This window comes from Monodelphis domestica, chromosome 4 (genome assembly GCF_027887165.1).
Source record: "Monodelphis domestica isolate mMonDom1 chromosome 4, mMonDom1.pri, whole genome shotgun sequence".
NCBI classification, from domain to species: domain Eukaryota; kingdom Metazoa; phylum Chordata; class Mammalia; order Didelphimorphia; family Didelphidae; genus Monodelphis; species Monodelphis domestica.
This window is the reverse complement of record NC_077230.1, coordinates 68,933,170-68,946,180: the sequence shown is the minus strand read 5'-3', so window position 1 is coordinate 68,946,180 and position 13,011 is coordinate 68,933,170. Positions and strand designations below refer to the sequence as shown.

The 13,011-nt window shown below is 39.0% G+C and overlaps 2 protein-coding genes across 2 annotated transcripts in view; one reads left to right on the top strand and one right to left on the bottom strand.

Moving 5' to 3' along the window:
* Window positions 1-5,802, bottom strand: part of DZIP3 (DAZ interacting zinc finger protein 3) — a 138,875-nt gene extending 133,073 nt beyond the window's left edge. The window contains exon 1 of the mRNA XM_056793451.1: window positions 5,689-5,802. The gene's annotated coding sequence lies outside the window, so the exon portion shown is untranslated. The remainder of the gene's footprint in view (window positions 1-5,688) is intronic.
* A 3,885-nt stretch (window positions 5,803-9,687) lies between these two features.
* The window catches only part of CIP2A (cellular inhibitor of PP2A), a 56,992-nt gene continuing 53,668 nt past the window's right edge, over window positions 9,688-13,011 (top strand). Inside the window, exon 1 of the mRNA XM_001362164.4 lies at window positions 9,688-9,914. Within this exon, the coding sequence (XP_001362201.2) occupies window positions 9,813-9,914 (102 nt within the window). The 5' untranslated portion in view covers window positions 9,688-9,812. The remainder of the gene's footprint in view (window positions 9,915-13,011) is intronic.

Below are 13,011 nucleotides of genomic sequence, written 5' to 3'. Positions count from 1 at the left end.
AAAAGTGTTCTAAATCTCCTATAATCAGAGAGATGCAAATCAAAACAACTCTGAGGTATCACCTCACACCTAGCAGATTGGCTAACATGACAGCAAAGGAAAGTAATGAATGCTGGAGGGGATGTGGCAAAGTTGGGACATTAATGCATTGCTTGTGGAGTTGTGAATTGATCCAACTAGTCTGGAGGGCAATTTGGAACTATGCCCAAAGGGTGAAAAAAGACTGTCTGCCCTTTGATCCAGCCATAGCACTGCTGGGTCTGTACCCCAAAGAGATAATAAGGAAAAAGACTTGTACAAAAATATTCATTGCTGCACTCTTTGTGGTGGCCAAACATTGGAAAATGAGGGGATGCCCTTCAATTGGGGAATGGCTGAACAAATTGTGGTATATGTTGGTGATGGAATACTATTGTGCTCAAAGGAATAATAAAGTGGAGGAATTCCATGGGGACTGGAACAACCTCCAGGAAGTGATGCAGAGTGAAAGGAGCAGAACCAGGAAAACATCGTACACAGACCGACACACTGTGGTACAATCGAATGTAATGGACTTCTCCATTAGTGGCAAAGCAGTGATCCTGAACAACCCAGAGGGATATAGGAGAAAAAACACTATCCATATTTAGAGGAAAAAATGTGGGAGTTAAACCACCAAAAAAACCCAACTGCTTGATTACATGGGTAGAGGGGGATATGAATGGGGATGTAGACTCTAAATGAACACCCTAGTTCCAAATACCAACAATATGGAAATTTGATTCTGATCAAGGACACATGTAATACCCAGTGGAATTGTGCGTCAGCTTTGGGAGGGGAGGGAGGAATAGAAAATGCTTTTTGTAACCAAGGAATAATGTTTTAAATTGGCCAAATAAAAAAATAAATCAATAAAAATGAGCAGGTAGAAGAATGACTAGGGATTTTGACTGGGAATTTCTTATGCTAATAAAATCAAAATTCTAGTTTAAATAAAAACATTGACATATGTGCAAAGTATGTGTCTTTGGGGTTCAATCTAATTTTCTTTAACCCTTTCCTTCCATCTTAGAATCAATGCTATGCATTGGTTCTAAGGCAGAAGAGTAGTAAAGGCTAGGTAATGGAGTTAAGTGACTTGTCCAGGGTCACAAAGCTAGGAAGTATCTGAGGCCAGATTTGAACCTAGGACTTCCCATATTTAGTCCCAACTCTCCATCCACTGAGCCACTTAGCTGCTCCCCCCCCCGAAATTAATTTTTTAAAAATATTTATGGGGAGGCTAGAAAACTCAGTGAATAGAGAGAGCCAAGCCTGGAGTCAGGAGGACCTGGGTTTAAATTTGGCATCTAATACTTCCTAGCTGTGTGACCCAAGCAAGTTACTAAACCTTAATTGTCTTGCCCTTGTAGCTCTTCTGTCTTAGAAAATTTCTAAGACAAAAGGTAATGTTTTTTTTTTAAATTCAGTCTTCTAGTGATGTTGTTTGGCTGAAGATCCTGAAATGAATTTAAGCTAAGGGTTACCCACTGGCCAAAGAAGCAAATTATCATGGGCACACAGAATTATATTAATGACAAAGATTTAAAAAATTTTTTTATTTAATTAGTTAATTTAGAATATTTTTCCATGGTTACAAGATTCATGTTCTTTCCCTCCCCTTACCTAACCCCTCCCATAGCTGATTGCACTGGGTTTCCCATGTGTCATTGATCAAGACCTATTTCCATATTATTAATATTTGCACTAGGGTGACCATTTAGGCTTTATATCCCCAATCATATCCCCATGAACCCATGTGATCAGGAAGTTGTTTCTCTTCTGTGTTTCTACTTCCACAGTTTTTCCTCTGGATGTGGATAGATTCTTTCTCATAAGTCCCTCAGAATTGTTCTGGATCATTGCATTGCTGCTAGTAGAGGAGTCCATTACATTCAATTGTACCACAATGTATCCGTCTCTGTGTACAATGTTCTCCTGGCTCTGCTCCTTTCACTGTGCATCAATTCCTGGAGGTTGTTCCAGTTCCCATGGAATTCCTCCAGTTCATTAATGACAAAAATTAACACAAGAGAAGCAGTGAAAAAATATCAGACTTGGAAAGGGGGCCAGTGCCAGTCATGTAGTAGGAGTAAGGGATGATCAATGGACAATCTTCAGATTCTATTTATGCCCAGGTATTGTTAGAGAGTTGGAAGACTTCAGCAAGTTGTGTGATTCCCTGTGTAGGATTTATGGTAAGACATGGGTGCAAGACTAAAAATGAATGAATACTCCAAGTATTTAAATTTATAGGATTTAGTAACAACAAAGTTAGAGAGAGAAAGGGGTTCCTTCAGCTGAGTGAGCAGAGCAAAGAACCAGAGACCCACATCTGCCATGCTCAAGCCAAAGCCAAAGCTCAAAAGCCCCTTAGTGTGGATTTCAGCAAAATTTATACACAAACCCACACCAGGGCACAACACAGGAATGGAAGACAAGGGGACCCCTGGAAGAGTAAAGAATGCTGGGAAATGAAGTCCTCCGGCCACAATATTTTTTTAAAACCCACATGGGAAAAACTCATATAGGATGAGAAGGCATGGATTGATTGCCATCTACAGCACTGAAGGTGTACCATATTAATGAGATCATGTTATTTATAAAATCAATGCAAGTCACTTTTTCTTTATATGCTCAATAATTCCAATTTCAGCTACTTTTACTTTTCTGAGGGAATCCATACTAATTTTTCACATTTATCACAGCACTATAATAAATATTGTATATGGTTTATATCATCCTCTTATCAAAACATAGGTGTGAAGGGGAAAATAGTATTATCCCTTTGGTTGCAAATGAGGAAAGCAAGTCTAAGAAAAGTGAAGCAATTTGCCCACTTACACATTTTTTGTCAGAATCAGTTGAATCCAGATTTCTTCCCAAGTCTAGTATTCTTTACACTATACCACACTGTCTCTCTGATAAAATGACATTAAATTTTAAGATGTTATATCAAAAAAAAATTTCTGAAACCACAGAGGAATGGTTAAATTGTAATAAATTAACATTGTCTAGAAATATATTGAAGAAATTATGCAAAAAATAAAGAACACAAAGCTCAACATATAACAAAAGCCATATGCAAGGAAAAGCAAATTGGAATATATGGACAAAAAAAGCTGATGAGGACTCAGGGAGAGTTGCTTAAAGGTTATTATGAATATTGTTTTGAAGTGTTATGAACATTTTATGTTTATTAGCAATGTATTTCATTATAAATAGTTGCAAAGTTAATTTATTTTATTAATTTAAAGGGTTTGTAATCACTTTAAAAAAAACCCTCATCCTCCATCTTAGAATCAATTATTTGTATTGGTCTATGGCAGAAGAGTGGTAAGGACTAGGCAATGGGGTTTAAGTGACTTGCCCAGGGTCACACAGCTAGGAGGTCTCTGAGGCCATATTTGAACCCAGGACCTCCCATTTCTAGGCTTGGCTTTCCATCCATTGAGCCACTAACTGTCTCTAATTTTTTTTAAAGTAAAGAACACAAAAAAGGGGGTAGAAATTGCTTTTATTTCTCAAAAAGAGGAGTTGTACAGATAGTATACAGATGTGGAGGAAGGAGTGGGATGAGTGAGCATCCAATGAACCTCCTTAATCTGAAATGGACAAAGACAGTTAAAACACATATAGTGTGGTTTAGAAAAAGTCAAATTAAACAAGAAAACAAGTGAGGTAGGGCAGGGGGAGAGAAGGTGGGGGGACAATACAGTTCAGAGGGAGGATAATACTGGAGAGGGAATAGTCACAAGCAAAACAAACTTCCTGATGCAGAGTGGGGATTAGATGGGAGAGGAGAGGAGGGGAGAAAAAAAAAGAACTAGAATTCTGTTCTTCTCCTCCTCCTTTCCCTATCCCCAACCCCAAATCCTACTAAACTACTAGGTGGCCCTTCATCACATCCTGGCTGCTACACATACCTATCCCTGTCCATTTCCTTAGAACAAAATTCCCTTCTCTTGTCTCTACTACTCTATGAATTGTTTTTATTCATTAAAATGTAAACTCCTTGAGAGGAGAGATTGCCTTAAAAATGTATTTACAGGGCTTACTTAACACAATGTATGAACCAAAGTAACAGTTTAATTTTTTCTTCATTCTTTCATTGACTCAAGTCATGTAATACAACAGGTCATGTAAAACATGTATAACAGAATTCCTTTAATATGTAGGTTTGAGATCAGGAGGTTCATGACATGAACATGATGAATAGAAAGTTGTTATATTAAGGTAAAAAATTAAATTTAATAAGATTAATGGCTCTATGTTGGTGCCTCTGGAGGCTGTGGACTTTTTATACTTTCTTTGGGAATTATTAGACTCCATAGGTCTTGAAATATGTATCATAATAGAAGAATCTGGCTCTTTTGCTAAAACTGGCATTCTTCCCATATCTACCATTCCAGTTAGTCAATCAACTAGCATTTATTAAGTGGTCAACACTGCATTAATTCCATTGCAATTATTTATCCTATTCTTATTAATTTTTATTATAAGTCTAACTGTTAATGTCTTAAGTCTCCCAGATTTATATTTTTAAAATCTGGTGAAGCCAAACTCAGACCCAGGGGGGGAAAATCCTTTCAAATGGAAAAACAACGTCAAAAATAACAGAATCCAGAAGCCTGTGAGATTTTTTTTTATTTGGTCAATTTCAAACATTCCTTGGTTACAAAAATCATTTTCTATTCCTCCCTTCCCTCCCCTGACCCCTCCCATAGCCGACACACAGTTCCACTGGGTATTGCATGTGTTCTTGATCAGAACCCATTTCCATGTTGTTGGTATCTGTAATAGGATGTTCATTTAGAGTCTACATCCCCAATCATATCCCCTTCAACCCATGTCATTAAGCAGTTGTTTTTCTTTAGTGTTTTTACTCCCACTGTTTTTCCTCTGGTTGTGGATAGTGTTTTTTTTTTTCCTGTAACCCTTTGGGTTGTTCAGGATCAATGCATTACCACCAATGGAGAAGTCATTACATTCGATTGTACCACAGTGTATCAGTCTCTGTGTACAATGTTCTCCTGATTCTGCTCCTTTCACTTTGCATCACTTCTTGGAGGTTATTCCAGTCCCCATGGAATTCCTCCACTTTATTATTCTTTTGAGCACAATAGTATTCCATCACCAACATATACCACAGTTTGTTCAGCCATTCCCCAATTGAAGGGCATCCCCTCATATTCCAATTTTTTGTCACCACAAAGAGCGCAGCTATGAATATTCTTGTACATGTCTTTTTCCTTATTATCTCTTTGGGGTACAAGCCCAGCGGTGCTATGGCTGGATCAAAGGGCAGAAAGTCTTTTATAGCCCTTTGGGCATAGTTCCAAATTGCCCTCCAGAATGGTTGGATCAATTCACAATTCCACCAGCAATGAATTAATGTCCCAACTTTGCCTTCTGCGAGATTTTTAGGACAAGTCATTGTGTAGTTTGACATGAAATGCTTTACATTTACATGTATGTTTCCCATTATTCTGTCCCACATTCATTTTTCTTGATAAAACTTTATGACATCCTCAATTAGCCTTTTCTTGCATAAAATTTTTGTCACATTGCCATTGGGCAGTGTATCATAAAAGATTTTTCTTATATGGTATAATAAAATATTATTTGAAATTTATATAATGAATGAAAAGCATGTTTTTAAGCACTTACCAGATTGTAAGTAGCATGGAAAGGTCTGATGCTCCAAGAAATCAAGTCACATTAGACGTCGGTTCTGGCTAGACCTCCCTATGCCAGAGGGTTTGCTTCGTTTTGGTCTGTCCTTGGTGAGAGAAGGCAGAAGTAACAAAATAGTATCCTCCCCTTCCCCCATTACTCTGCAAGCCCAGTGCCTAGCAAATAGGCTCTTCAATTACCTTTTGATGATTCTCTTGAGTTCTGTGCTTGGGCATCAAATTTTCTGTTCAGGTCTGTTCTTTTCTTTACAAATGCTTGGAATTCTTCTATTCTGTTAAATGGCCATACTTTCCCCTGTAAGAATATAGTCAGTTTTGCTGAGTAATTGATTCTTGGTTGTAGACCTAGTTCCCTTGCTTTCCAGAATATCATATTTCATGCTTTTTGGTCCTTCAGTGTTTATGCAGCCAGATCCTGTGTTATCCTCACTGTGGTTCCATGGTATCTGAATGACTTCTTCTTGGCAGTTTATAATATTTTTTCTTTGCTCTGATAGTTCTTGAATTTGGCTATAACATTCCTGGGTGATGTCAGTTGGAGATTAAGTACAGGAGGTGATCTGTGATTCTTTCAATCTCCACTTTTCCCTCTTGTTCTAGAATATCAGGGCAGTTTTCTTGGATAATTTCCTGTAGTATTATGTCCAGGCTTTTTCTTTTGTCATGGTCTCCTGGTAGACCAATGATTCTTAAGTTGTCTCTCCTGGAACAATTTTCTAAATCTTCTGTTTTGTGAATAAGAAGTTTCATATTTTCCTCAATTTTTTCATTCTCTCTTTTTTTTTAATAGTGTCTTGCTCCCTTGTGAGGTCACTTGATTCTAGTTGTTGTATTCTGGTTCTTAAAGACTGGATTTTATCCCTGGATTTTTGGTCATCCTTCTCCTTCTGGTCTGATTTTCTTTGGGGGTCATCTTTCATTCTCTTTACCTCATCTTTCATCTCCTTTGCCTCATCTTTTCTCCTCTTTGTCTCATCTTTCATCTCCTTTGCCTCATTTTCAAGCTGGTTGTTTTTGGCTTTCAAGACACTATTTTCTATTTCCAGATGACTTATCTTAGTTTTTAAGTTCTTTTCCCAATTGTCTTCAGCCTCTCTTAATTGTGTTTTGAATTGCATTTTGAGTTCTTCCTAAGCCTGTATCTAATTCACTGGGATGATCCCTCCTCCTCTGTTCCATTTGCTCTTTGTTCATTGCCTGTATAGAAGCTGTTGATTGTAATTTCTTCTTTTTTGTTGTTGTTTGCTCATATTTACCCCTTCTTTACTCCCCACAGTTGTCTGTGCTCTTGTTCCTTTCATTTTTTTTTTTTTGGTTTTGTGGTTTTCTGTCAGTCTCCCCTCTTGGAGCTTTGTCAGCAAATCTTTCAGTGCAGTCTGTGGGGGAAGGGTATTTGAGCTTGACCTTCCCTGTCCTCGGTAGGCTTTTGATTGGATTAAAGTCAAGCAGTGTGTTGGGGGAGGGGATTTGGAGCTTGAGCCTCCCTGACCTCTGAAGACTTTTGATGGGATTAAATTCAGCTGGGTTGGGCTGGATGTGCTCTGAGGCCAAAACTTCCTTGAAGGTTGGAGCAATATGGAGGGTCTCCGCCTTTGTAACCAGGCTGCCCGCTCTGCTCTCACTCTCCAGCTCCTTCCCCACTGCCTGTTTTCAACTCTCTGAGCCTGGCATAGTCCTGCCCCCAAGGTACACCCTCCAGACCAGTGCCTCGCCCCCAACCCCCAGATGTTCCAACTGCCACTGGAGGCTTAGCGCTCTAGGTGTGTGTGGGTGAGGGGTCCTGGGACCTTTCTTCTTCCTTCCCCTTAAACCCGAGTGTTCTTGAATTCCGGCTTTTTTGGTGATGTACCTTTTGAATTGAGGCCAGCAGGAGGGTTCCTTGGCTCTGTCTTGTTGTTAGGTTTGATTTTCAGTCTCCTAGAAGAATATAGTTTTTAATTGGTAAGGAAGGGTATTCAGTGTTCTGATCTTTTGCTGCCTCTACGCTGCCTTCTTGACTCTGCCTCCATATAGGCTCTTCAAAAGCAAAGCAAAACCCTTTTCTTTTGACTTAGTATCATTTCTAAGACAGAAGAGCAGCAAAGGCTAGGCAGTTGGGGTTTAGTGACTTATCCAGGGTTACTCAGCTAGGAAGTGTCTGATGTTACATTTGAACCCGAGTCCTCCAGACATGTCACTCTATCCACTGTGCCACCTAGCTACCCCTACACAGGTGCTTAATGTTTATTTAATTTACTTATTATACATGTATAAAGTCTGAAGCTAGGAGTTTGAATAGGGTACTTCTATTTGAGGAAACTCCTTCTACTAATACAATACAGCACTTTCTCTGTGATTTACAGAATTAAGGTGCCTGGAGCACAGTGGAGTAACAACTGGTCTTCCTGGCACAATGGAACTTTTTATCTAATAAGTCAGGCTGCCACTTACAATGGTTTGGCATATTTTTATAGTTTTTTTTGTAACTTTCCACCCACTAGAATGTCTTGTCCCCTCCCTCCCCCTTTCCCCTAAGTAGGCTTAGAGTAGATAATAAATATTTGTCCTAAATGCCCTAAGGGAGTTTAGTTCTGTATATTAAACAACAGGCAGACAGTGAAGACTAGTAGTTAGGAATCCCAAGTTCACAATCCAGGTTAGGCACTTAACCAACTAAGCAAATAATTCAACTTTTCTAAGACTCTGTTTTCCTCATCATTAAAATGCCTATGATAACAATAGTTGGGACCTCACAGGGTTATTAAAAAGGATCAAATCAGATAATAAAGGTGTAGGTAACATACTATTACATTATTTTACATTTTATTATAATTATATGCCAATATAAATGCTTTTTGGGAACCTAATTTTGCATATAAATGGTATTCTTGTTGAAACTATAAGGTAACAAGAAGATTTTCTTACGATGAGCTGTGAGACTGGCCAAAAAACTTAACCTCTTGACCTCAATTCGTAAGGGGAGAAAACTGGGAAAAGCTACTTCAAGTGCTTAGTGCTGTAGAGCCTATGAAAATTAAACATTAGAGGTTATTTAGAATTTGCTGTTGTTTCGTCATTTTTCAGTTATGTCCGACTTTTCGAGATCCCAATTTAGGGATATTTGGATAAAGATACTGAAGTGGTTGGTCATTTCCTTCTCCAGCTCATTTTACAGATGAAGAAACTGAGGCTGACAGATTTAAGAGTTAACTAGTGTCATGGGCTGCATTACAACTTTCAGACCCAGTCGGCTATCCACTGCGCCACCTAGCTGTTGCATCTCGAATTTATTCTGCATTTATTTTGTTTTTACATAACCGGTGGTTCTGTGCCTCAATCCATCTTTTCTATTTAAAAACAAAACAAACCGTTGACAAGCTAAATTGTCTTTTCTTGCATAAATACAAGAAATTTATTGCACTTCGTTTCCCCATTAGGCTCTGAGAGCGGAGATTGTGCTTGTTTGTCTTGCTTCATAGTAGTGATGTCAGGCACACAAAGCTATCTCTGGGTCTGTTTGCGGGAGAGCCATGGAAGCTATTAATACTAAGGCTAGTCATTTTTGTCTTGGGCACTTCTTTAGTTCAGAGCCTGAGGGGCAGTAGCAGCTTCTGAGTTCAGACTGGGAACTCTCCGCCGCAGTTTCCAAATTACATTTAAGTAATCCTCAACTCCACACCCAGTCCGGGCAAGTGAGCGATCACCGTGAATTCCGTGAGTATCACAGCCAGGGCAAGCCTCTCAGACTTAATAGCTTCTGCTCCGCGGCTCTCGCTTTGCTCCTTGACGCTACAGCTTTCGCGAGACACGCCCAGAGGTGGGAACCTAGGTCCGAGGCTTAGCTAGAGGAACCGATAGGGAGGTGCAGTGGGAGAGGGTCTGAGAGCAATAGTTCCGGGGGCGGGAGGTGCACATCGACTCCACCTCCCCGGTCGCAAATCCTGCCCTATTTCCTCCACCGCTGAGGAATTTCCGGGCTCCAGCCCGGAACCGGATATTACTCGAAGAGTGAAGGGGCGGGGCTAAAAATCAAAAGCAAAAAGCGCGGCCCGAGCGCTGGGGGGAACGACTGTCTTGTCAGGCCAATTCACTCCTCCTTTTCACGGGGTCTCTGCTGCTATGGACATCACGGCCAATCTGAAGTCCTTGCTGCTGGCCATCAGTCAGTACAGGGCAGTCAAGTCTGAGGCAAACACAAGCCAGCTGCTGCGGCATTTGGAGGTGAGGTCAGAGGGGCGTTCCAGACCCTGGAGATCCGAAACCGCTCCCGCCCGGCTGGGCACCCGGGCACCGGCAGAGAAATCCCGGGACAGGGAGAGAGACGAAAAGCAACTTCTCTTTTCTTTCTCCCACCTTTCTCCGTGGAGCCTTCAGTTTCTCCTTCTGTAAAATGGAGATGGTGAAAATTTGCCCTACTTGCCTTCCGGGGTTGTTGTCAGAAAATGCCCTTTGTTTCGGGAAAGTGCTTAAAAAAATATGTTCTGCATAATTTCACAAACATAACTGATATGTTGCTAATTTTCTCAGTGGGTAATGGGAGGTCCCGGGATGGAGAGAATAGAGAACTCAAAAATTGAAAATAGTAAATTTATTTTTAAAAAAGTTTTTTAAAAGCCCGACTACTCTGTCACTGTCACTTATCAAAATACTTTTAAAAAACCAGTTGAAGAACTCTTGATCTAGTCAAATTCCTGGTTCATAGATGAAGAAACTAAGGGGGGGGGAGGAGGAAAGGGGTGTGTAAACGAACTTGCCTTTTTTTTTTTTAATCTTTCTTAGTATCAGTTCTGAGACATAAAAGCAGCAAGGGGGTTAGGGTAATAGGGATAGCTAGGATGTGTCAGAGGCCACATTTGAACACAGGGCCTCTGAACTCCAGGCCTGGTGCTCTGTCTAACCTCTGTGCTTCCCTTAGTTGCTTTTAGGGCTTTGTTCTCATTCCTCTAGTTGTCATGTGCAAACCTTCCCATGTTTTATTTCCAACCCTACAAGGATAATAATATAATGTTTTCTATTCCTTAGAACACTTCATTTACATCAAATCTATAAGAATATAAACTCTTTGAGAGCAGATATTGTTTTTATTTTTAAAATTTTCACGTTTGGCTTCAGTTCCTGGCAGGGTGATAAATACTAGTTAGAATGTATGGATGTGTATTTGGAAACCTGCCGACATAGTTGAGTAGTCTGGATCTCAGATGTAAAACTTCCTATTTGAGGTAACCCATTACCTATTTAACAAGCACTAATTGTTTATTTAGTGATTTTCTGGGATGGAAAACTTAATTAGGTAACCCATTACATTTTTTGGAGAGCTCCAATTGTTAGATTTAAGGATTAGTACTAGACCTTTTATTTCCCTGACTTAGGGAACTCCCAGATGAGGAAACTACCTCATTGCTAGCAAACCTATACTTTGTCTTGCAATTAATTTAGTCTTGCAAAATTACTTTGAGCACTGAGGGTTTAAGAGGCTTGCCCCCAGGTCTTCTTGGCTAGAGGGCTGCACTCAGTCCACTATTTCTTTCCACTTCTTATTGTTACTCATGTTGATATTGCATCCAATGAAACTTCCAATCTTTGTACCTTGTTTGAGCCTCTGCTGCCAAGTAAAATAAATTTAATCACTCTTTCAGAAAGACAATTCTTGGGGGCAGCTGGGTGGCTCAGTGTATTGAGAGCCAGGTCTAGAGAGGGAGGTCCTAGGTTCAAATCTGGCCTCAGACACTTCCTAGCTGTGTGACCCCACACAAGCCACTTAACCCCCATTGCCTGTCCCTTACTACTTGTCTGCCTTGGAGCCAATACACAGTAAGGTAAGGGTTTTAAAAAAGAAAAAAAAAGAAAGACAATTTTTCAAATATTTGAAGACTGATCCCCTAACTTAAAATTGAATATTGTTGTTGTTATTATTGTCAAAAATACTTTGTCCTGGAATGATCACTCTTTTTTTTTTTAATCTGCAAAACTCATCAAGAGACTCATTTATTTCTTTATTGATTATCCCTAGCCTACAAGTTACTTTGAAATCCTGTAGAATCTCTGTAATGCTTAGATGATATGCTTTCTTTACAATGTTTGCTGTTGTTTTTTGTTGTTTATTTTTCTTCCTTTCTAGATCTTATCCTTTGATTCAGTTTTCCAGACATTGACAGAGATTGTATTATGCGCATTGTATTGTATTAGATAATGAAGGGGATATCCCTGATGGAAAATAATTTGTGTAGTTCTTTACAGTTTCCAAATCCCTTAGTTTATATTAGGCCACTTGAACTTCTCACCAACCCTCTGAGGTTTTATGGTGAGGAAATGAAACTCTGAGAGTTAATACATTTTGTTTAGACTTAGAAAGCTAGTAACTTTGGAAAGTAGATTTTGAACTCAACTCTAAGTCCAGCAGTTCTTTACCATGCCGCATGCACTTAAATCTTACCATATCCTTAAAAGGGAACACAAATGAAGCCTCAGTTTCTTATCTGTGAAATGAGCCTGGGTTCCATCCAATTTATCATTCTAAAACTTAGTAGGTTATAGATCTAAATTTTGTATATAACTTTTTTTTTTTTTTTGTATATAACTTTTAATTGGGCATCTAGGGTGGTGCAATGGATATAGTACTGAGCCTGGAGTCAAGAACTCATCTTCCTGATTTCAACTAACTGTGTGACCCTGGGCAAGTCATTTAATCCTGTTTGCCTCACTTTCCTCATCCATCAAATGAGCTGGAGAAGGAAATGACAAACCATTCCAGTATTTTTGCCAAAAAACCAAAACAAACCCCAAAGGAGTGATGTAGAATTGGATACAACTAGAACATTTTAACAACAAATTTGATATAATAATAATAAATCATAATATTTATATATAGCGCTTACTATGTGCAGGTATTGTGTTTTACAATTATTATCTCATTTGATCCTAATTATAACCCTGGAAGATAGGTGATACTGTCTTCACTTTACAGATAAGGAAATTGAGGCAAATGGAGATTAAATGACTTTACCAAAGGTAACACAACTAGTCAGGTAGATTTAAACTCAATTCCTCCTGACTCCAGGCCTAGTACTCTAGCTACTGTACCACCTAGTTATCTCTAATTTGTTATATTCTTAAAGTTTACAAACTTATCTTTCATTTAATCTAAGCAGAATTTAATTGTAAAGGTAAATCTAGACTGACCAATAAGAAAACTGTTGTTCTTAATTAGTGTTAATCCAGTCAATATCTCTTGCTCTCTTTTTGTATAATGTGGTATATAGTGTTAATCCAACTATATATAGTAGTATATGCAGTGTTGCACATTTTTAACCCCTTCAAT